This window comes from Bombus fervidus, chromosome 3 (assembly GCF_041682495.2).
Source record: "Bombus fervidus isolate BK054 chromosome 3, iyBomFerv1, whole genome shotgun sequence".
Taxonomy (NCBI): Eukaryota; Metazoa; Arthropoda; class Insecta; order Hymenoptera; family Apidae; genus Bombus; species Bombus fervidus.
Window position 1 is genome coordinate 4,262,638 of NC_091519.1, and position 25,083 is coordinate 4,287,720.

At 30.4% G+C, this 25,083-nt stretch overlaps 3 protein-coding genes and 1 long non-coding RNA gene across 14 annotated transcripts; 1 reads left to right on the plus strand and 3 right to left on the minus strand.

Moving 5' to 3' along the window:
• Positions 1-34: 34 nt before the first annotated feature.
• Positions 35-789, minus strand: LOC139985324 (uncharacterized). Its single transcript, XR_011799389.1, has 2 exons — positions 657-789; positions 35-563 (listed from the first exon to the last, which is right to left on the minus strand). It is a non-coding gene; the product is annotated as an uncharacterized lncRNA (long non-coding RNA).
• LOC139985320 (uncharacterized) lies at positions 457-1,597 on the plus strand. Its single transcript, XM_071999692.1, has 3 exons — positions 457-634; positions 786-938; positions 1,148-1,597. Exons 1-3 carry the CDS (start codon positions 457-459, stop codon positions 1,375-1,377), a joined length of 561 nt encoding a protein of 186 aa, XP_071855793.1. The 3' UTR covers positions 1,378-1,597.
• Positions 1,527-3,555, minus strand: LOC139985322 (uncharacterized; the record flags this gene model as incomplete). The annotated part of the gene is made up of 2 exons (XM_071999694.1): positions 1,527-3,023; positions 3,262-3,555. Coding segments are annotated over 2 exons (1,344 nt in total), but the record flags the coding sequence as incomplete, so codon positions are not given.
• A 344-nt stretch (positions 3,556-3,899) lies between these two features.
• Positions 3,900-24,918, minus strand: Shi (dynamin-1 shibire). 11 transcript variants are annotated; one of them, XM_071999673.1, is made up of 18 exons: positions 24,326-24,918; positions 23,444-23,517; positions 22,856-23,005; positions 22,584-22,787; positions 22,276-22,468; positions 21,984-22,193; positions 21,261-21,460; positions 21,002-21,147; positions 20,763-20,920; positions 18,742-18,768; positions 17,243-17,414; positions 16,922-17,167; positions 16,195-16,206; positions 15,660-15,866; positions 15,176-15,351; positions 14,276-14,401; positions 12,568-12,663; positions 3,900-6,035 (listed from the first exon to the last, which is right to left on the minus strand). In XM_071999673.1, exons 1-18 carry the CDS (start codon positions 24,487-24,489, stop codon positions 5,972-5,974), a joined length of 2,625 nt encoding a protein of 874 aa, XP_071855774.1. In that variant the 5' UTR covers positions 24,490-24,918; the 3' UTR covers positions 3,900-5,971. The 11 variants fall into 11 exon arrangements, 10 of the variants coding, with proteins under 10 accessions (XP_071855774.1, XP_071855770.1, XP_071855768.1 ...); XM_071999669.1 differs by lacking the exon at positions 16,195-16,206 and adding an exon at positions 16,491-16,502 and having other exon boundaries at positions 14,276-14,464; positions 24,326-24,914; XM_071999667.1 differs by having other exon boundaries at positions 14,276-14,464; positions 24,326-24,913.
• Positions 24,919-25,083: the final 165 nt, after the last annotated feature.

Genomic DNA, 25,083 nt, shown 5'->3' on the forward strand with positions numbered 1-25,083 from the left:
TAACATTATAAACTATACAAAATAAATCTAGCAATTGTAAAGATTATAGTGATCTCTCTATTTCAGTAATACACATGTAGATTACATATCACAGAAAAAAAATGCGTACTTCAAATACGAGAGGTCTTTGTAAAGATAAGAAAGTCGTGGTGGTCGGCGGCGTCATCAATCTCGAAGGACGCTGATATCACGACTACTCGTTACAAAAATGCTTTTTTTCCGTGTTTATTTCCCATTTTGTCTCTCGTTAAATCTGTCTCTCCCCACTTGTTTGCGAGACACGTTCATAAATCGAAACCAATATTGTTATATGAAGTTAGTACGACGTTGGGTCCTAACAAAGTTAGAGCGTTGAATGTTTTGTTTGCAAAATAATAGAAAGTGCGTTCGTTTTCATTGTGCATACATCTTTTTTTTTCTTCTCTTTTCTTTTTACAAAAACCTTCTAATTAGTCGATGATTGTTTTGAGAAATTCTCGCCGAGGCTGTATGAAGTTTGAAACATTGAAACAAGGTCGAGAGTTCCTGTGGGTCAAGGAATTTCAACATTTCAAAATCAAAATCTGTGAAGAAAGTGCAACAACGAGAAGTGTTAAAAGGAGGTTAGCGGATTTGCTTTTCGAAATTTGCAAAGGTTCGTTTTTTTTTTTATATACTTAATATTATTTTTTAGTGATGTTGCGATAATTATCCTCAGAAAAAATTAATAACATCATTTGTGATTAAAAATTAAAAATATTACTGAATATTATAAATGATTTGATGTATTCTTTCTTTTATTGTAGATTGCGAGAGAATGGCCGCTATTCCGCAGGGTGCATTTGCAGCGTGCAAAGTCCGCCGTAATTTAGAACGCAATGCTATGATAACACCACCGATAGAGGAGAGGGAAAAAGTGGGTAAAGAAAACACATTCAATATGAGACCCCCTTCGGAAGGTACATATCAGATCCATAAAGTATCAATTATATATTCTATTTTAGGTTGCTATTAAAATAACAAATTAAATAATGAATTTAGAATGTTATTAGAATAGTATTTTACGAGAAAGAATATTTTTGTCTTTTCATAAAATCACATTGCTATACACTGTGTTTTTATATACACGTATTATATACATATATTAATTTCGACGAAATATTTATAGGCCGAGAGCTTACACCGCTAAAATATAACAGCAAATTAATGAACAGCATCTGGGGACTTTATAACCGTTATTCAGTACATAATTTCAAGAAAAACAATTCTAATGATGGGGTGTTTGATAAGTTCGCGGCGATTTGGGAGACAATTTCTCACAGCCATGCATATGCCGCGAACTCGGTAACTACAACTGCAGTTACCAACAATAACTCTCAAATTATGCAAAAGAGATGAACAGTATCTGATGATTTGATGATCTGATATGTGTAATATCGATTGTTAATTCAACTGTAATAATGAAAGGAAATTTTAATACTATATATGACTTATGATTATAGAGAATTGCAACAGTATTGCATATTCTTTTTACAACGTTTTAAATAAAATATTTTTTTTGGCAATTATGGTGCAATCTATCAAGTTTTAATTTGGTACATAATGATAAAGATTTCTACATGTAATTTTAAAGACTGTTGTAATATTTTGTTTAACTGTTAAAATATAGTGATATATGACAAATACAAAGTAGATAAAACATAGATTTTTATAAAAAATAGAAATATATCTATATATAGATTTTGTATATTATTACTTAAACATTATATTGTTTTGTATATATAGATTTTGTATATTATTACTTAAATATTATATTGTTTTGTATTTTTATTGTTATCCAATAAAATGTAACACACAAACGCGCATGAAACTATAACCTAGTCACAATTAATGTAATGAAGATTTACATATAATTTTACTTATAACTTTGAAACATTAGAATTTAAACAAAGTATAATTCCATCGATAAAAATATATAACTGCGAATACTTCCCTTAATTAAAATGAATATTGTGATTAGAAAAACTATATGAAGAAAGGGTCAAATCGGAAGTTTGTTCCACACAAACGACACTCTTCTCAAAATTGTTCAACCAGTTATTTCGATTACATTCCTGTGTTGTTTGACGTATTATATAAGTTCTTGGTTTTCTGCGTTCTGAAAATTCCTCGATGTTACTGGAATTATTAGAAATATTAATATCTAACTCCAAAGAAAGTAACGAAGCCGATATATCTGGTTCTGTAACAGGCAGTCGATTTTCAAACATGTTTCTCATAGATAAGTTATTTTTTATTTTTTCGATGGGAAAATTTTGTCCACTCGTGTTTTCACCATTCAATTGGGTAAAATTGTTTCTTTTCTTTCTACACGAACATCGTTCAGAACGATTTTTCTTCAAATTTGGATAATTCTTCGTATTGTTGACTTCTCGACGTATCGTAAACGTACGCACATTCGAATTTCTTATAATTCTTTTTTCAATCACAGCATTCTTTATTTTAGAAAAGCAAAGATTAGGTCGTTTAGAATAAAAATTAAAATTTTTGGACTTTCGTCTCAGTTTTGCTATTCTTGTTTGCGTACATTTTGTCGCAGATTGCTTGTTATTACCATTTGACAAAACTACTTTTGTATTTTCTGGACAATTTTTTAAAGTATACGAATTTGAAAAAATATTCACATTGGATCCAGAGGAAAATACTGAGTTTTCAATTTGGAAATCTAATTCACAACTTATTTCGGAACAATGTGGAACAAGAGTTGTATTTTGTTTTGGAAATATTATTTTATTATATTGTTCATTTCCATGTTTTGCGAATAATGATCCATGATAATTTGTATTTTCAGTGTGCATAGATGCTGATGGACGTTTCGTTATATAATGCTGACTTCCGATCTTCTCGTTCGTTTGATTGCCTTGACTTTTCAAATATTTAATCCTAGTTGGTATTTGTAACATATTTTCTTTCTTTCGGGTACGAATGATGCAGTTTAAAAACGTAGGTAATGCAGGATCCATGTTCGTACAGGGATAATAAGACTGGTAACATGATATATAGAATAAAATTATAATAAGTTTATAAAAAATAAAAATCATTTATACATAAAAGCTACATTAATCTGCAAACTTTCAAGAAATTATCACTTTCGTAGTAATAGTGATGTACATATACATAACTAAACATGAATTTTCTTTACTTTCAACATTTAATAACAAAAACAAATAGCACAAACTAATTGGTAAATATTTCAATATACACATGTTATAAATAATATACCTCTCGAATTTTATCACGTTTTTGTCTTTTTCTCAATGTATATATGTTCGTTACTTTTTTCATATATCTTCTTAATTTATGTAAAATATTAATTTCGCTACTTCTATTTCGTTTGAAATCATTTGCATGTGGAAGATCCTCTTCGTTTCGCAAGTAAGTATTTCTTAATGCATTAATTTCAGCACGTAATTCATCCAAATTACTGGCAAGTTTTTTCATTTGATCGATCATTTGACCCATCCTTTGTTGATCGCGATAACATGCCGCCATACTGATCGTAACTAGCTCGGCTGTTTAAAGTACATATGTAATTTCTAAAGCTCGATATAATCTTCATGTATATATCACGTATGTCATCATCATGATTTACTGCAAAAATTGAAGAATCCTTAATGATGAAGAAGAAGATACACATAATAGAGTTTTTCCACCATAATTGAATATTAACATAAAGATATATTGAGTTGCATTTTTAAATGAGAACATCAGGTAGGATCGTTATCGTTATTATAAAATATAACCAAGACAGGAAACAAAAATTTGCTGACGCATACATACTGAAGAAGAAAGAAAAATTGACTATCGGAAGGTTTCAGATTGCATCAGAAGGTGCTGGAAAGCAATTAAAGGATTATGAATTCGTATTAAATATCATTTATTTGATTCGTCGTATGAGTCCTAGATACTTACATTAATTGTCAGTCGGTGTCGTATATCATAGTGGATCGGTTATCGACGCGTGAAGTTTGGTTTAATACAAAATGAAAAAAAAAAAAAAAAAAAAAAAAGAAATGATAGGGGGAAAGACAAAAAATTCTTCCACCTTCTCATATAAATCGACACGTAATACTATACTCGTATTTGATTTTATATGTACAATTGTTTCTTTTTTTCTCCTATCTACAACATTGGCTTCTGTTTTAAAATAATTAATATTTTCTGAGGAACAGGACACGACCCTGGCTTTCCCGTATCGTATCCCTCCAAAAGCATCTACACCACGACAGCTACCGCGTTAAGATGCAAATGTAACAAGAAAAAAAAAAAAAGGTAAAAATGATTAAAGTTTTCGCGCGTTACATGTACACCTAATTCCGTTTTCGACCGCAAAAAGATCAAATTGGTGGATTGCTGTTCTGTAATTCGTTGTCCGTAAATTGTATCATATCTTTTCCTAAATTCGAGCTGTAAAATGGCATCGTCATCGTACTTCAATAAATTAACCGTACAAAAAGGACTGTTGCATTTTATGTGATTATCACAATATGATTCGTAGTAGTTTCACCCATTCTATATTTATATATACATACATACATACATACATACATACATACATACATACATACATACATACAGCATACATACATATATACATATATACATATATATATGTATGTATGTACACTTTGTATTTTTTTTTTTTTTTTTTGTTTTGCAAAGGCATGCACACGGATATTTCTGGAATGCTGTTGTCGATCGAATATTTTCGTCTCGTATTTCGTTCACCCGTCAATTAAACGAGTCGTAGGGTGAACCGTGTGTACTCTTTTGCTCTAGTAAGTTCCTAAAATCGAGGTAATCGGGTTGCACATTACGTCGTCCACGAATCTCTTTTGAACAATACTTTGTTAGCAAGTCCCCGGACAAGAAGCAAAAACCGATGACTATTTAATTATAATTTTCATGTCTATGGTTTTCCTAAACGTTTTAGAAGAACAGTAACAAGGTTTGCCGACTTTAAATAATATATCATTAGACTGTGGATGTTCATGCATAGAAAACTTAGATACGCACGTAAAAATGTGTAAAATATATATAATACGTAAAAATATACAAAATGTCCAAGGTAAAGGACTCTTTATATAACATTTAGAATATTTAGGAGATACATTTAGAAGAAATCTCTTTAGTTATGTTCATAACATCCGCAGTCTGTGTATCATGATCCATGAGGATGAATCATATTTCGATTTTGATTCTTCCCTGTGTTTTATAATACTGATAACCATTGATGAAAGAAAACGAAGTCGCTAACGAGACTTAAAAGAATAACCGCGTCACTTCTTGCCGGAAGATGCATCTTATACAAGCTAACAATCGTTCCTCCAGCATCCGTCGTGCGCATCCAGCACATCGACGATTCTTTTAATACTTAACAGCTAACATGTAATCTAACACGTCTAACGACGTTATAAATAACATAGAAGACAAAATATCAAGAGAGAAAGAAGAAGTAGAAGTGACTAATTGGATCTCTGGCTGTCGAGTGATCGCTAATAGTAACAGACTAGTAAACCGTCTTCTTCCCTTACAATGGCTCTCGTCTGTTCATTTCTTGGTCCCTCTTCCTCTTCCGTTTTGTTTTTGTGGCACAGCCTTGTTCCTCCTGCTCCGTTCATCGATCACGTCCCTCCTTTCCGATCTTCTTCTTTACGCGGACGAAAACGATCAACAATTTTTGTGCAACGACATTAACCAAAATTAAAGGAGGACACAGATCTGAAAAGGACGTGCGTTCTGATCCTGCAGAGGATCTCTCACCCGAATTCATCTCATCTATCACCCACTTGAAAATGTTGGGTAACGTCTTCCATCTCTTCGTCCTGAGCTCGTTTTCGTGTCCCGGTCATCGGCTTGTTTCAGAACGAAACTCTTCGAATACTTTCGGGCGTGGATGTGCACAGATGTCGTGTGCTTTCCATGGATTAGCTCAGTTTAATCGGCCGTAGTACGGTCTGTCGGGAATTCGGGGAGGAATATTGGGTACAGGACGCCTATAACACAGACAGTGATTAAGTACTCGGTGCTTCTCATTAAAGTGTTTGAGACGCGACGATTGATTATTAATTTAAACAAGTAAAGCGGTGATGAACGTCGCGCGAACACGAAACATAATTTTGCCCTTCGAATGCGAACATAATCATATAATTTGCGAAAAATACTGTACATTTCTTTTTAAATAAAATTTATTGAATTCTATAGTTTTCATATATTTCCAAATTGTATGTAAAATCAAAAGTTTATTTGCATAGTAAGTGTTTGTCACGTTTCATTTTTTTTGAAAAATCGAAGACATATTGTCTAACGAAATGATATTTTCTACTCTTTAAATATATTTTAATTCGCATTTGGAGAGACTGAGTAAAGCTATGCAATGACCAATTAAATTTACTTCATCTTAGAAATTATATACGTAACAAATTCAAGTGAATAAATCTAATTGGGTATCGCTAATATTTACTTTATTAAGCTATGATATGAGAATGAGAGTATTTTATATGAGATAAAATATATTTTCTGTTATAAAATTGGGGTTAAGAGAAGTAATAATAATTGTCGAATATATAACAGAGAGTGAAGTGCAACAGACATATCGTCTCCTCCAATATGAATGTATGTACTTGTAAATAATAATGACAAAAATACACTACGAATTTGTTCTGTAAAGCGCACAAAGAAAGAAAGTACTTATAATAATAAACGAATAAGTGACGTCATTAAATACAACATGAGATGATGATCTGCAAAAAACAAAAAGGAAAAAAAAAAGAAAAAATCCAATTACACATGCTCAAGCAGTAGCAAAAACGCATGCAGAAATGAATGTATAAAAAGGACGTTCATTCTACAATTTTTTGCAATCGTTTTTAAATCCACATACCTCTAGACATTTTCAATTAAACCTTAACTTTAATTGCATCTTTTCAAACGTCCTTTGGATACAGATAAATACAATTGAATTGATTCGTATGTAAAATACTTCACGAGGTAAGATCCTGGATGCTTTTATGGGAAAAAATATTAAAAAGGTGGCAGACATTGGACAGTGATTTGATTACAAAAGAAGAGAAAGAAAATGAAAAATAACGCAGAACGCGAATACGCATCCCAGCGTGCGGGAACAATCAGGACAATCTCGCGCATTCTCTATTAAAAATAATACTTGTTATTTGCACGCAACGGTACATAGAATTAAGCGAGAATCAGAGAAGAATTAATGGAACATGTAAAAAACGTGGTCAACACATTAAAAACAAGTATTACAACACAATAAGAACAGTATCCAGTCGCAGTAATCGAATGCTAATCTCATTGGATACTAATTTCCCCAGCGGAAATGCGTTTCCGGTCATCAGATAATAACACACGCTTCTCTCCCAATTTTCATTTTTGCACATATATGAATATATCTATATGTACGTATGTATGTATATATGTAGATATACATTTTGAATTTATAACATATTATTTTTTTCTATATATACAATTATATTGCAATAAAACGGGGTATGCAAATATCACGCGATCATCGCGCGATATTACAATATGGTGAATCGTTTATAGGATAAACGATTAGAATAATTAATAGAATAATTTGCTAAGTAACCCCCCTTGTCAATGTTCTCCTTGTTTTGAATTTACGAAATATTTTTTACAACAAATGTTCGAGGATGAATATCGGTGATCGAGTTCAACGAACAATCGCTTCCTCTTGTAGTGAGATGTAGAAAAACATCATTTCTATCAAAATCAGGGGTATAACAGGGGTATAAAAATGATGAAAAATTTACTAATGTAATTAAAAACTAGCAGTAAGCTCTATTGACATCTTCGCAAGAAACGTTGAATATTTGTTTTTAATTTTTCGAATCATTTTTATCAAGGATTGATCCATTGATAACGCGTGGGTTACTTAGAGATCTGCTGTCTACGATTCGTTCCGATGTCCATCTAAATTTTAACCACGTGAAAATAACGTCGGCGACGAATCCAGCCACGAATAGTATTTCCATCGATTTTTATTAATTACATATTCGTCTTTATCGCTCATTTTCCATCGTTCGCACGTTCTTGTTACGCGAGATTGTATACGTTTACGCTTGGCCCGCCATATACAATAGAATCACGCTTATTAATCCATGATCCGTCTTACACAAACCTAGTAACCTTTTTAGCTAGAATTTCTCTGTATTTAAGGCTTTTCGATGGAAGCATGTAACAATATAATCTGTCGCGTGAATAGGATGCGTGTTGCAGTCATGAAACTTCGTTCATCGATCTGCTCTCTTCTGCTTTTTCCTGCGCGATTTATTCTCTTCTCTTCCTCTCTCTGGAACGTGAGACGATCTGAACGTAGTTATGAGCGTAGGATGGTATTAAACAATCGAAACATATACGGTAAAGAAATAGTATTTTTAATTCAGATAAATTAATACTATACGTTTGAACCGAGCATTATATAATTATTAGGTTACAAAATTTGCACCTGATTTTGAAAAGTATTCAATTAATTTTATTATAGATACGTTCAGGATCGCCTTTCGATTGGACGATTAAATGCTAAAGTGCGGCAACAATATTTGTATTTTATGTTCACAAAGAGGCTTATGATTTCTTTGCTTTTTTTGCATCCATAATCGGTCTCTAAATAGAGTAATCGCTAAACACGGTTAACGCTATTTTCATTGGATCTAGTCACGAAAGCCGAGCTTGTTCTCAAAGATCTCATTTTAGGCCCAATACCCCAAAAATCTATTTATCATAGATCTTACAACATGAAGTAAAAGTTAAAATGTACGAAGATTTCTCCTTCTTTCTTCTTTGGAAACAAAGGAATCGAATAATTGTTAATTGACGGTACGAACGTAAAGACGCATCAAGTAGGAAACCGTGAACATTCTTTGTTTCACGATTCGCTGATGGCAACTTCACTTGTCGTTTTTCGTTGTAATACTTGAAATAAAGATTCCACCCAATCGGGTATTGCCAATAGTAATCAAAATTTGTATGAATTACAAATTAAATGTGAATGTAAACATCTTTTTCATCTAATTTTTACAAATAGTTTCAACGTATACGTATATTGGTACCAAAGGCCAAAAATTCATATTCGATAAGCTAGACAAAAATTTTTGCAGTTGTAAAGGTACAAGAAGTGGTGTAAAAAAATTGAAATATAATCTCGAAGGGTGGAACCGCAGAATACTGTTGATGAACATATAAGAACCTGGACATACTGAAGAACAATTTTTCTTTGCACGTTTCTACTACTTGATATACCCAGTGTTATTGAAACGCAACGCTGCGTACTTACGAGGCTTGTACATCTACTTGTATCTCTATCATTTTTTTAATACTCATAAGACTTGTGTCTAAAGGAACCATGCTAAAGTATGTAACTTTACGAAAATAAAAATTCACGATCTATCGAGCAAGAAATCTGACACACTACTGAAACGAATAACGTTATCTTTCTTATCCTGTACAGTATACAATATAATGATATCGTTAATAATAACAATAATTATAATAATTATAATTGTATTCACAATTTGTGAATCGTAATCACAATCACCTCGGTAGTTTCAACGTATGATCTACTTAATTCTGGAATTACGGTGCATAAAATGATCAATAGACATATGTATATATATATCTGTACAATAACATTACAATAATACCACTTGTGATTGCTCGCTTTTCCGAGTTTCTTGTTCTTTTTGTGTATGTCTGTGTTTATCTTCCCGTAATTCTTTTCATTTCCTTGATAGAGAACAACGTACACGGTACAATTCAATCTATTAGTACTCAGCGAATAATCTAAATTACGGATTAAAGGTTGTGTCCAGTATTAACAGGCGATAGATAATTCGATTTGCGAATGCGATGTGCTTTCACTCAGACTGTAAGTTTGATCTTCATCTAATATTGTTTTCCAAAAGCCATTTTTTTTAACGCAAAATATCCATTTATATGTGTAGACATTACAAAGTTTTGGAAAAGAGAAGGTGGCGGAGAATTCTTACGTAAATTTATGTAAATAAATACATCTCTATATGTATGGTGGAACGATATCAATGAATATTACTAGGCTCTTTCAACACTGAAACGAACGAGTTAGCAATGGGTTTCACTCAATTTAGAATTTACATCATTGAGATTGCCTCTTTTTTGATTCGATCGATCAGAACAAACACGAAGGACATAGTGACGCGGCAAATGCGAATTATTGTCCTCAACGCTCTTTTATAGTTACTATTTGTTCAAGAGAAACCTTCGACATTTCGCTCTAATGGAAAGTAATACATATTCTCTTTTCTTCTTTCCTTTCTTTGTTTTACTTTTTTCATAGTGGCACTTCGATCATTGCCCTCGATACTTCACGCGTCACTGGTAACAGACTTAATCCTTCTCTTTGCATGGTATCGTTCTTGCAATGACGAATAATTTGCTCGTTAAAAAATATTTATACATACATGAATGCAATATGTAAAGGTTACGTTGAAGTGGGACAAAGTTTACTCTAGGTCGATTAATTATAACGCAAAATGTGATAGCGTTGTCAGTAAATGCGTCGAAACTTCTTAACAATCAATTACGATAATATTGATAACGAAACTTCTATTATTTATAACAAGTAAAAAAGTCAAAGATAAACTCGTGAAAATAATATATGAAATACATACGCCATTTTTGTAAAAAAGCTAATATAATTTTTAATTTAAGCATTTCTCTACTAAACGATTCTGCAGCTATTTAAGAGTTAAGTATCATCAAATGTTTCATCTGTTTACCAATAAGTTTCCTTTTTATATAATCTTATTCAAAAGTTTATAGATAAATATTCCGAATATAGTACAGAGAGGAGCATTCTTGATCATCAAACATGTGTACTACACAAATCCGAAAGCACATCGCGTCCCGTGGATTTAATTACAAGAATGTAGTAGAATACATCATATTCCCTTTCCTTATATATGTACATGTATAATTGATTTAATTTGCTAAACACGGTCGAGGAGCATAAGAAACAACAAATACCTTTTCCAAATATAACGCAGCTCCTGAACGCATGCTGAGTGATATACATTCATTATACATTATAACGACATACGATTAATATTGTATTGTATATGTATAATATATATTTATTATTCTCATTCGGTATCATTAGTATTAATCTTCTTTTATTAAGACTATTCAGAGGGAGGGAGAGAGTTCGCGACTCAGGATTTTCATGCAAAATCCTTGAAGCACTCTACGCTATATCACATCCTATGTCTGAGCACATTTTTTTTTTTTCATTAATACTTCATTAGGGATTAGCTATGTATGTATATATGTATAACTCTATATGACAGTTTTAATATTAATGGCTAAGAATGGAATAAAATGTGGTGACATCTAAAGAGGTAGAGAAACAGTGTGTAATGCGTATCTGTGTGTGTATATATGTAACTGTGTTTGCGTCACGCAATTAATAATTACAGATACTAAAACTTATTTGTAACGCAGTTGTCGCCGATTAGAAATCGATCGAACAGATGCGATAAAACGAACATTCAATAATAATTGTCGACAACTTTTGCCCAACAGCATGACATTTCTTATTTTATTTTATGCAAATTCAGGGAGTGAATTTTGACATCGCAATCGGAATCGGAATTTCGCCTAATCGAAACTACCTTTGATCACATCGTAGGGTTCTGGTAGACTTTCCAGGATATAGAGTCACTGGAGATATAAATATATTGACTTAAAAAATTGAACTCCTTCTTTTTTTAAATATCTTTAAGTAAGAAGATATGTATGTGCAAGTATTCAATACTTGATATCAGCATTCAAAGCGAAACAGCAATAAATTATATGTTATATCAGGTCTTACAGCTTTTTATGCTTTCTGGGATTACACAATACACGTCATCATTCTACGGTTCATGAAAGAATATTTATTTCCTTTTAACAATAAACTACTTTACCAAGTAAGAACAATATACATATGGAATGTAACGAAGCGAATTACATGTCTTACAAATATACAGAGGTATTCCCTTACACACGTATATTTTTTTTCTATGGCATGTGCACAGGGACGTTCACTCTCTTTTCTTTCAATATGTATATATAATGTCTATATCTCGCACACATATGTATGTCGAATAACGATATATAACGTTGAAGGCAATATCATCGCTATTAATCCAATTTTTCGGATCATGCAAGAGAGAGAGAGAGAGAGAGAGAGAGAGAGAGAGAGAGAGAGAGAGAGAAAGAGAGAGAGAGGGGGTGGGGGAGAGAGCGAAGGAGACAAAAAAACATAGCTGGTTATAATTCGCAAGAATTAGTTATCGAAACACACTATCGGAAAACAGTGAGACATCAAATTAGTGTTCATTCTCAACCCTGAACAGTCTACCAATCTAGCGCAACTTAAATAAGATTGCCCATAATAATTCATTATCGTGGTTAAAAGAGCAAGATATCTCGCATATAAAAAAAGAGTTATGAGGCAGCAAGAGTATTTACTTGATCTTGAATGCTTCCATCAGCTCGTTCACGGCGGCATTAGCAGCGGCCTGCGTCGCAGCTTGCGTCACCCTCTGCTGAAGACCACCCCCACGACTAAACATACACCACGGACACTCAGCTTTTACTACAAATCTTATTTGTTTTCAATGCCTTATCAATAGTATGCTACTATATAAAGGGAGAATTCGACTAATATATGGTAATTTAAATTAATATCTGCATGATGCACTACATTTTAGACTGCATCCTCGAATGTCCTAAGAAGTATGTGTAATCTCTCGCGTGGTTCTACTAAGCGACAGACGCGGGAATTCGGTAACGAGTAGTAGAGCGTTGACGATCAACTGCTTGATATTCGTTCAACAGAAAGAATGTTTTCAATGCAGGCACCGACACGTTCATCCCCCATAATGACAAAATAGCTGACAATATTAGAATCAATTTTTCTTGCTTTTTCTGTGATTTTACTAATTGAATCAACGATGGCAAGAAAGCAGTAATGTTAAGAGAGTTTCAGAAGCTGCCAAATGCAAATGCAACACGTTATGGCAAAATCTATTCCGTATATATTCATGTATCACATTCTCTCATACAGGTTTTTACATCTATCGAAATATCGCTCTGCGAATCGATTGAAAATGTATTTCATTTACGCGACAATTAAAATGTCATGCTGTTAGTAAAGCGAATGAATACTTATCCACCACCTGTGATAAGAACTCAAGATCATTTATTTTACAACGTTCTTAGTTGTATATACAGATATAATTTACAATTTCACTCAACTAATTTACAATTAAACAAATGTCATTCTACCTCATTTTTCTTTGTTCGTCGCGAATGAATCGTGATTTATTTATACATACTTTTTGTCACTAGTACCGATTAAATATATCATAGACACTTAGATTGTTAATTAGAGGTGTGCAATTTTGTAACATTACATCGGGATTGTATAAATTTGTTTAGGATGATTACAAGAAGCGAGCAGCAATTTCTACAATATTTATGAAATAAAATGAAAACGACGAAACAATACGAATAATAATTCCTAGGTCGTTTTTAAGAAGTAATTGGAATATGAAATAATTTGATATATTACTGATATAATGCGTAATACATATAAGATAAATCGCCCGTCAAAGTTCTTGGAAGCTCTTCTTAATCTCTAACTAATACAAATATTCACAAGTTTATTAATTTTTATACAACTTACACACCCTTAATTAACAATAATTATTCATAATACTTGCAGACAAAACATATAGCATTAGGAAATTGTATCTCGTGTAAAATATACACTGACTAGATGCAATTGATATATGTATATATGTATATTAATTAGTAGTGAATAGGCGAGTTAGTGCGATGACTTATTGTCGGCGCCTGCAATAGAAAGTGAAGTTAGCACCAAAGCCCCAATTAGACAAAGCTATAGAGGACAAGCAACTGCAAATTTCTTTTTTAAAACATTTTGTGATGTTTAAGAAAAGAAAAGGACCTCTACTTTGTAGTTAAAACACAAGACTACCCCAACACAAACTAACAGAACATTGTGCAAAATTTGTGAGAAACTCGACAATCGAAAGATACTCGATAGTACAGAGTGTTCCAAACGATTTGTCTCTTTAAATTCTCTGTACTACTTCACAAGGTACAATTCCGTTAAATTGGATAAAAATTATATTAAATTCTTAGTACTTACGATGGTATAAGAGGAGGAGGTAGGCCAGGTGTGGCACGGGCTGGCGGGGGTCCACCAGGTCCAGGTCGGTTAGGAATAGCCGGTGCTGGTCGACCACCAGACGGAACCGGAGGTGGGGCTCGAGAACTAGAAAGAGGTGGTGGCTGTGTCACTCCGCGTCTTGGCCCACCAGGAGATGGTGGTGATAACCTGTAACACATAAAATGAACAATAGCTGTTATATTTATTGCTCCTATATAGAAAGCAGAAGATAAAAATAAGAGAACACGAAATATTCATGGTGTGTAGGGCATTAAAAAAAAGTTATATAGCCTCTTTTCTGTATGATTTGTTAACTTATCACAGTTGAAGTTTACAATCAACGGACGAATGAAATATAAATTTTCACTGATTTATTAAAGACTTTTCTATACATTGAACAGCTTATTTTCCATAAAGGCTGTATATTTATTATACTGTCGTAATTGAGATTAGAACACACACTCTTTTCTTATTTATAATTTACACTGTACTACAATTTAATATTAAAAACATTTTAAAATGCTTTCACTCTAGCAGATATTCAAATATATGTAATTTATATGTAAATAAAAATATCATAGGAAGTTCTTTTTATGTTTATGCAAAACATAAGAAACGTATAAACGATAAAATAATTTTTCGAAGTTAATATCGGTGGACCTACATACTTGAAATAAAACTACAAAGCAGAGAAATACATGTACATTTGAAAAAAGAGAACAAATTTTAGTTAGTATAATAAATGTACATAGTAACTCTTACCCAAGACTGTTTCAATGGTGTTCAAGTGTATGAGGCAAAAGCAGGCAGTACAAGATTGAAAGATAATAAATTAGTTAAATGCATAAGCGACAATGAAAATAATAACATAATTGTTACCTTGGATTTTCGCCAGATGCTAGCCAATCATTTTTCACAGGTGGTGGTACTGGAGTAGACACTGTCGCCATCGAAACATCTCCAATAATACGAAGTGCCTCCTTACATGCATGATACATGCGTAGCATCTCCTCTCGTTTTTGTGCTTCTTCGGGTGATTCTTCCATCATTGAAGCCTATAATTCACGTCCATATACTTTTTTCCAAATTTTAAGTATACGATAAATTTGGCAGAAAAGACTGGAATACTGTAAGTATTTAGTGTATGCAAAGTTTTTACAAAAAATTGTTGTTAATGGAAAAAAATAAAAAGTATTCCTTGAAATATTATTTCATTAGGAAATAAACAGTAAAATTATAAATCATAAACTCAGGAGAACATTGGAAATTTATTTGTAAAATAAAATAAATAAAATAAAATAAAATAAATAAAATAAAATAAAATAAATAAAATTACAATATACTAAATTCATATATATTTTACCTGATCACCACTTGCATATAGATGTGCCAGTAACTCTCCATTAATGAAATCCTTTGCATTGTTTATAATCAAATGCATAATTGTCTTTGGAACCAAATCACGAGTTGTTTTTGTGACAATTTTCATATATGAATCCACCAGATTTCTAATGGTCTCCACTTGACGTTCAAGTTGAGGATCCATTGATGATTGAGCTTCCGATCCACCCTATAAATATGGAAATAATAAATTTCTTGCATTCTTTGTTGAAATGATGAAATTAAAAGCAATACTTCAGATAATGTCACATACATAGTTAACATAAATAAAAACAAAAAATAATACATCATTTCAATAATTAATAAAGTGTTATTGATTTTGTGCTTAAATGGAAACTTTGCTTGCAGGGAAAAATAAAGTATTTTCACAAACAATTCATACATGTTTTAATCGTATTCATTATCAGCAAAAAAGCAAAGCTAAGTGTAGTGGTATTTCATATCCATGTAAGTGTTGTGTGTTCTGTATAACTACAAAATTTCTACATTGTACGAACCTCATATCCTTCCTTTAGTTAATTAGAAGCAAAAAAATGTAATAACTATTGTGAATGTAATATTGTAATCTAATTAATTTTTGAATAATATAAAACGTATGCAAATTGCGCAATTCATACTTGTATTAAAAAGGAACGCTATTAAATTAAATATATTTTCAAAAGATGCGAAGAATCAATTTCTCTCTGAATATAATAATTTAAAATATTTCCAAACTAATGCATCACATCACCACACAGTTAAAAATATAAAATTCAAACAAAATATTTTAATTACATTTCTCGTACTAACTCACCCGCTGTATATCCTAAAATAAACCAAAATAACCTTTTCTAATAAACGTAACAAAATATATTCCAATATAATAATAAATAATTCTTCCCTTTAATCAAAACAAATAATTAAATAACTAATTTATAAATAAGAATTACATAATATATCAATATACTTTTATCGAAGTTGCGTTACAATCGGTGCGCACGAGTGACATACGTCATTTTTGCAATTGCGTTTCAGCAATATATATAAATTTATATAAATAAATTTACACGTGATACAATTTGTCATCTTGTTTGTATCTAAAAAAATAAACGCGAGTAGTGATTAGACGAATGGCACTCGAGTGTCCCAGGCCTAAATATGTTATATTTCCCACCATACAATATAGTTAATTGAGTATATATATGAAACAATATAAACAACATAATTATATAATAAGAAACATACTTCTCCTTCACCATTTGCTTGCTCTGTTGATTTTTCGGGATATACACCAGCCCTGAGGAAAGAAGCTTTCCATGAATCAACATCATCTTGAGTTTCACAGCTCAGTTCAAGCTGTTTGTAATCCTTATAAACATTTCTGCCTTCTGGATTAAATAAAGCAAACAAATGACGTCGGGACATGAACCCTTGTTCCAAGTCACGCAATTTCAATCCATCTAAAGGTAGCATATACTTCTTCTCACGTTCCTAAGCAAGGAAATAATACATAGAACTTACATAATTAACGTGTTATTAACTATATTATAGCAAAAAAATACCTACTTCTTCATCTTTGTACCAAGAAATACTCTCTGATGTTAGGACAAACCAATAATCTCTTGAACCACCTTTCATTATACCGAGATTGTGGATACACATGTATCCTTTGCGTATTACTTGATTTCCTAATGTATGACGACCAGATTTAACAGCATTTTCTGAGGACTGTTGAGCACTGTAACATAATGTATAATTTATAATGAAATGTTAATAAAAAAATACGTTTGAGTACCCATGTACAAAATTCATTGTAATAAATTGCCACAAAAATTTGTTAGTTTACTGTGTAAAAAATCTAGCAGAATAAGACCTAGCAATAATTTTTGTATTAACGTACACAAACGTTTATATTCAAATTTAATCTTACATCATAAAATATAAGTAATATATTAAATATAAGTAATATTAATTAATTTAATTTCTCAAAATATCTGTGTTTATAATACAAAATATTGAAAATGAGACATGATCACAAAATGACAATATAGAGAGGATAATTACATGGCTTCTATATTTTTGATTTATAACTAATTAATAATGAAATCTTTATGTGTTAAACAAAAATTTACCTTTTACATTGTTTTTAGTTGCATATAAGAATTATAACATACAGCCACAACAACTCCATGCACATACTCTTTCATACAGCTTTAAATGTTGCAGTTGAATATTTTTGAATATGCAGTCAAACATTATTTGTAACATATAAATACACACAATATTATTTCTACTTAATCAACATTGTAATATCTTTGCAGATCATAACACATGAAAAATTGCAGAAGCAAATATTACATATATTGTGAAATCATGTAAAAAATGATGGAACTAAAATCTAATGCTGCTGTATGAAATATACGATTTGGAGTATTCATGAATGACTGTGGCAATGAATAGTCTATTTAACTATATAGTTAAATTGTGCAACTATGTACAAAATATTCAGATCAAATTCTTAAAATTGTGATAGATTATGGCTGTATTCTACAATATATAAAATTAGATAAAAAAATATAGCCAATGAAAATTTAATAATAACTTATTCATAATGGCATACAATGTTTCATGATGGTTAAGTTTATTTCTTTATTTTCACAAACCACTCCCATTTTTGGTATATGAATAATTAAAAATGATACTTCAAGTGCCATTCTTATGATCTATAAAGTGTATACAAGTACATATATGTATCAATAGTATTAACCTTTTATGATGTTATACACTAAACTAATAATGAAATACTGAATAATAAAAACACATAAAATTTGATTTCATTCAAAAGAAAAAGACTTTAAAGTACACTAGAAAAATATAGTTTTCAATCTTTTGCTATATGGGAAATGAGTTCAATATTGCTTATTAAGGATTCCGTTCTTTGTTATAAAACTGAAAGCTAGAAAAAGTTAAATAAAAAATAAGCATAACAAATTAAGAGCGTGATAATAGAAAAGGAAGAAAAATGTAGTGTAAATTTTTGTTCCAATGTACTTTATAATTCTTACCTTGCATTATGGCTACTGGCTGCCGCGCTGCCGATATAATTAAATAATTTTTTTAATTGTGAAATATAAAGTATTAATGAATGGAAAGAAATGTCACGAAATGTGTATATGCCATGTAGTTCAAGGAAAGACATACGTTTGTTAATGCAATAAGTATAAAAAAGGTGAAAAATATCTATACCAGTTGATATTCATAGATAATTTTTTTATATTAAGTATGCCTTACCTTTTAATGACATAAAAAATTGTACAGTAATTACAGTATTCTTATTCCCTAATTCAATTATTGCAAACTATATAACATAAAGGAAACCTATTATGTAAATTTTTCTATAATTTACATAATATGATTTAAAAAGTTAAAAACGGAAATAGAATATTATTATTGAATATGAAATAAAAATTGAACTGAAATTGCTAATCATTTTAATATTTCTAATATTTTTTCTTTTTTAAACCCGTTTCTCGCGATATGTTTGAGAACTACAATCTTTAAGATGTTAAAGTGTTAAATAAGCAAAATATAAAAATGAATAAAATTCATGTTTGCTATACAGAAAAAGAGAATTAAAATATTAGAAGTATGCGTATTGCAAAGAGAAAATATGTAAGTGAGATATAATTTAATATGACAATATATATGACACAATGGGTCATATAGATGTACATGAAGTAGAGAAAATAGCAATAAATTCTACTATTTATTAATGATACTAAAAATGTGTGCCTTAGCTTTAAAGAACAAAGTAAACTAAGAATCGCTATTTTAAAGCTTGCAATGTGAACTGATTTTGGCATAGCATGCATTGATTATAAAATATACCGTATAAGTTTGATTGTGAAAGTCATATGAATATAGTCGAATGTATATTAAATGTCTTATGCTAAATATGTTTCGAAATGTAAATTATTTTGAGTCATATTAGTTCAGGGAAACACGGTATAAAATATATGTATTATATACATTGATATGTATTTTATATAGAATAAAATACAAATCAACATATATAATTCCTAATTTGCAAAAAAAAGGTTGCAAGCAAACTAATATAACTAACAGTATATGTAATTGGTGAATTTTTTTATCATCTTTTCCTTTATTTCATAAAAAGCTTAAGTTATAACCATAATGAAACTAATGAAACTAGTTTTTACAAGTATTATATTAGTAAAGCACATTGTCATTATGTGAATTATATTATGTGTTGAATTTACATTAGTCATGCAAGATAGATAGAATTCATTACTGCAAATTCGAGTTTCTCAAAAGTATTAATTAAGCATGTACAGTAATCAGAAATAAAACATATTATTATGTGATTCATTGTTAAAGATATAAAGAAATGTTCAAGACATACACTTAATGATTTCATAAGGTTCGTAAGGTTTATAAAAAAAACTTAAATTTGTCTATTATGTTTATCATGAATTGATGATATCATGATGATGAAAAAAAATTCACATATCAAAAATCTGCATGATATAAAATGCAATGTTTATTCAATATTAAAAATATAGATTATTATTATCATCATCGTCATTATAAAGAAAGAGGAATTAGCAAAAATTATATTTATTCAAAGATAATATTTAATATTTGTTATGGAAATATTTATATGTATTTAATAATAATAACATTTACTAATTAACAATAAAAAACATAATTTATGTTATATTTCTAATTGATAACACTGTACAAGTTTAGAAGATTATTTTATTATGTTACGTTAAAATGTTCTATATAAACATGAGTAATTTAATAGTAATAAAAATATTTATTATTATATTTAGGAAATATTTTTAATGTTTTGAAGATTTATTATTTAAGCATAGTGTAGTGTATTTTGTAGATATGTATAAGTACACTAAAATCTATAACTGCAGTTATGAATATAATAATAAGAGCAACATATAGCGCTAGATGTGCGATTATCAAAAATTAAATTCTTCTATCATATTATTTACTCTTTTGATTTGGCTGTGTAGCTACAAAAACACGTAACAAAATGTGGGTAACTTACTTGGCAAAACCAATAAAATCTTCATGATTTGTGTTCATATATGCAAGTTCACAATCAACCAAAAGTATTAACTGTTCCTTGCACAATTGTTCTCGTTGTCTAACATAAGTGGTTATAATACGTTCCGTTTCTTCTCGCAGTCTAGGATAACGTGACATCTACCACGTAAAATAAAAATTATATTAAAAATATGTTATCAAAAGAGAACAGATTTTACAAATTTAACAAACTATACCTACCCTGTCAGTACAAATGCGTACAACATTACTGAGTTCTTGTACAACTAAATCCACGCACTTCAGACTAGGTTCTTTGAGTCTATTGATTTGTTTTTTGACTATTGCCTCAAAAGCCATATCAGGAGTAAACAAACCTACCCTGATACCTATGACATTATACTATTGTTAATAACTTATTTTTGAAGTCATTTACTTATCTCAATATATACATGTAATGAAATTACAGTGATAAACTATTAAAACTGAAATAATCATTTACCATGAATATTCCTAATAGCAAAAGCAATTTCTCTTCTCAGTTCTTTTTCATCAAATTCCATTTTAACTATTTCAAATGGAAAACGTTCATGGAATAATCTGTTTATTTTAGCACCTCCACTGAGCTCATTTGTATTGATTTGTGCAGATCCTGAACCTTCTATAGTTCTTTCAAAATCTGACTGAAGCTGTTGTATCATCCTTAAAAACGTTTTTCTTTCAATCAATATAAAAACAAGCACTAAACCTCAACATTAGTTATATGGGCAGAGAGTCATGATATTTAGTATTGCAAAGCCAAACAAATTCTACATAATTCATTAATACATCAAAATGTTTAATTTTAATGAAATTTTTTTGTTATTTTTCACTCTCTAGTTGGTTATATAAAGATGTATTAAAATTTTCATGCAAATGATACACACGGATGAAAAAAAAAGTATGATACCTACATAAACATTTGAATTGATCTGAAAAATAAGAATAAAGGCTCTAAAATATCAAGACCCTCCACCCATAATGTATTTTAAGGAAAGGAAAAGAGTTTATAAAAGTAATACCTATGAATCTATTATAGAATAATATGTTTTATACATTATTTCTTATATATGTATCATTTTTTTTTCATTAAGTTAATTTTATTTTCTAATATGATAAAAGTTACAAAAATCAAAGAAATTATAAATTCACATATAATAGCTTATATAAAGAAAAAAATACTTACTGTAACATAGCTTTAGTTTTTATGGCAGGATCATCAGGTCTGAAATGTTTGTACTGTTCCACATCCTTTTCTAGTGCAAGCAACTGTTTTTGTAATCTGTCTCTTAATGCTGGTAAAGTATCCCTAATATGATTTGTTAATTGTTGATTTAAAACGCGTTGCAAATATGGTGTTCCTAACCTATCTGCCAAGTGTCGATAAGATGGATGGCTAAATGTGTACAAAAAGAAATATTTTAGACGCACTGTTAAAAAATTGATTAATGTAATTATTCTTTATGATTGATCTATACCTCAAGAAAAATTTCCTTTCTGCTGCTAGAGCATTTTTTATATCTTTTCGACCTTCTATGTCTTTTTGACTTCTGTTAACGACACCTATATAACCACGTCTTAGGGGTAATAATTTATTTTCCAAAATATCTCTTGCATCAGTACCATCATCCATAAGATCTAATTTTGTAATAACACCAATTGTACGAACACCTTAAACAATTTACAATGTAAATAATTCTCTGTATGTATTTGTTAACATTTATATAATATATATATGAAATATAATAATATATCTGTTAAGTTTAAAATATTTAAAAACATGTACCTTGAGGATCTACCTCTTTAGCAAGTTTAAGGGCATCGCTATTTGCCAAATCAGTATTTGCTGGTGTTACTGCCAATATGAGACAATTTTCTCTTTTGATAAACTGAAAGATCATAGCTTTAATTTGAGATTCTATATCTACTGGTTGATCTCCAATTGGTACTTTCGTGAGGCCAGGTAAATCAATCAATGTCAAATTTAGAACTAATAATAATAAATATATTAATGAAATTATTAACATAAATCAACATATAATAAAAGACTGTATTTACCATTAGGTGAATATACTCTTAAATTTATTGGTATATTAGAAATACCCTTGTTACTGCCTGTAACTCTGTCTGTTTCTGCTTCGATTTCCTTCCGTACTTCATCAAAATCCACAAACTTTTTACCCTTACAATGCAAGAATTCAGCATATTCTACAATAAAGAAATAATTTACTTGCTAATATGTAAAGTTTTCTAAATAATATCTTACTGAAACAGTTTTTATTGCTTCACATCATACTGAAAGTGATAATATTCTTGATTTCCTGCTTATCAAAAGCTCATTGTTACAGGAAATATGATAATTTTACAGACAACAATTACAGATAAATAGTACTAAATACCAAGTCATTAAAACTTGTATTAAATTTATATTTAGTATTTATCAAAAGAAAATAATGAACAATGTATAAAAAATGTTAAATATATAATAAAATAAACTGTTATTATATAATTTGACATAGTGTAATTTAAAGGTTTTATATAATATTAAAACTCTTGAAAGCAATTATAATTTATAATGTATGTCGAACTTTTTTTTTCATTCATAATATAACAAATTTTATAATCTATTTATCTATGATGACTCACCAGTTGTACTATTAATCAGTTGTAAAATAAGTGGTCGTCTGGTTACAATACCAGATCCTCTAGGTAAAAAGTCCCTGAAAACAAAAAAATATTGTTCTTATCTAATAATTACTATAATAATAATATTGCAATTATCTCATAAAATTATATATATATAAATATATAATATATTTAAATATAATAATATAGAAATTAAATAATAAAGTTAAATTATTACTTCACATTTTAAAGATTAAAACTTGAAAGATAAAAGAAAAATGCTAGAAATTAACATATCTTATAACTATTATACCTTTATATTTAGCAACATTTATGTTTTTTCTTAATTGAATAAGTTAAATGTGGTTACTGATACCATTCTAATAATTATTCTTTCAAAACAAAATTATGCATAAGATGCTTATGAAATTGATGTACTAAAAAAATTTGCTAACATTTTTATCACATTAATATACATATTCATAGCTCTCGGAGAAAGCTAAGTTAATGAAATATAACATTAAGCGGTCTAGATCGACAACAATTAAATTAATAATTTTCCTAGTTACATATGTATACTTTGAGTAATTTATCAGAAGGTTAAATATTATAGCAACGGGAAAAATAACCATTTGACAGGTCGCTGTGTAGGCGGTCTCAAATCATAAAGATATAGTTAATTTTGATGTCACGATCGATAGATTAAAATAGTTAACCTAAAGGGGCATAGAAAAGAGGAATAGTCAAATTTATATAACTAATGATAAATATTAGAATTAAAATGTGACGTAGTTCGCCACGCCTTTTAAACCAAACGTTCGATTATTCTTCTAATTCTTAAAACATATCAGAAAGTACTACACGAATGAAAAATGCTAAAATGACAGGACATGAGATACTTACTTTCCAACAAAATTTTCAAGAACTGAACTTTTTCCTGCACTCTGACCACCTACCACTGCGATCTGTGGTAGATCAAGTTGCATATGCACCCCAAGTTGAGTGAATGCATCCTGGAGCTTGTTCACGATTGGGATTAATTGTTCCATACCCGTATTTCCTGCCATTTTGTTGAGGCTATTTTCTTACTAGCCCAAGACCACTATCGTTTTCAGTTTTACGGCTGTGTCCTGTGGTCGACACCGAGCTGCCACCACTTCCACGCACAACCGTCGAAGGTAGCTGCCAGAAACGATCTTATCCGTTTTCGTGAAACACGCACTATCAAAATGGCCGATTTCACGAAGGCACGTTGTTATACATTGAATTTCACCGCATTTTTCCAAAACTCGCGATCGCGCACGGACAACGAACTAGAGATGTCAGCCAACTGGCCTACTGTGAGGAACTCATTCCACGAACATCCACAGTCACTGTATTCACATAAATGAGATCCAACGTACGAACTCAAGAAACGTAACGTTTCAATCGATAATCGAAGCGTGCGCACAGGCGTTTTCGTTGTGACCCACTTTTCGTTGCAAGATAAAATCCATATCGTCCTCCTGCTGCTGACCTTTTTCCACGTCCCACACTGATTTTCTATCGAAGGAACTTGAAATTATACCCTTTGTCCTTTTCCGATTCAATCATGATAAATTATCATTTTCTTCCTGAATCTATCTATTCATTTAAAATATTACGCGGTAAATACTTTTATT

Coding starts and splice junctions, on each gene's coding strand:
- Shi (XM_071999669.1), bottom strand. CDS start 24,489: ATGGCAGGAAATACGGGTATGGAACAATTAATCCCAATCGTGAACAAG. Junction 17,415..18,741: donor GCCAGTAGCCATAATGCAAG/GTAAGAATTATA, acceptor ATTATGTTACAG/TGCTCAACAGTCCTCAGAAA. Junction 12,664..14,275: donor CCTCCTCCTCTTATACCATC/GTAAGTACTAAG, acceptor GTGTATGTTTAG/TCGTGGGGGTGGTCTTCAGC.
- LOC139985320 (XM_071999692.1), top strand. CDS start 457: ATGATTGTTTTGAGAAATTCTCGCCGAGGCTGTATGAAGTTTGAAACA. Junction 635..785: donor GCTTTTCGAAATTTGCAAAG/GTTCGTTTTTTT, acceptor CTTTTATTGTAG/ATTGCGAGAGAATGGCCGCT. Junction 939..1,147: donor TATGAGACCCCCTTCGGAAG/GTACATATCAGA, acceptor AAATATTTATAG/GCCGAGAGCTTACACCGCTA.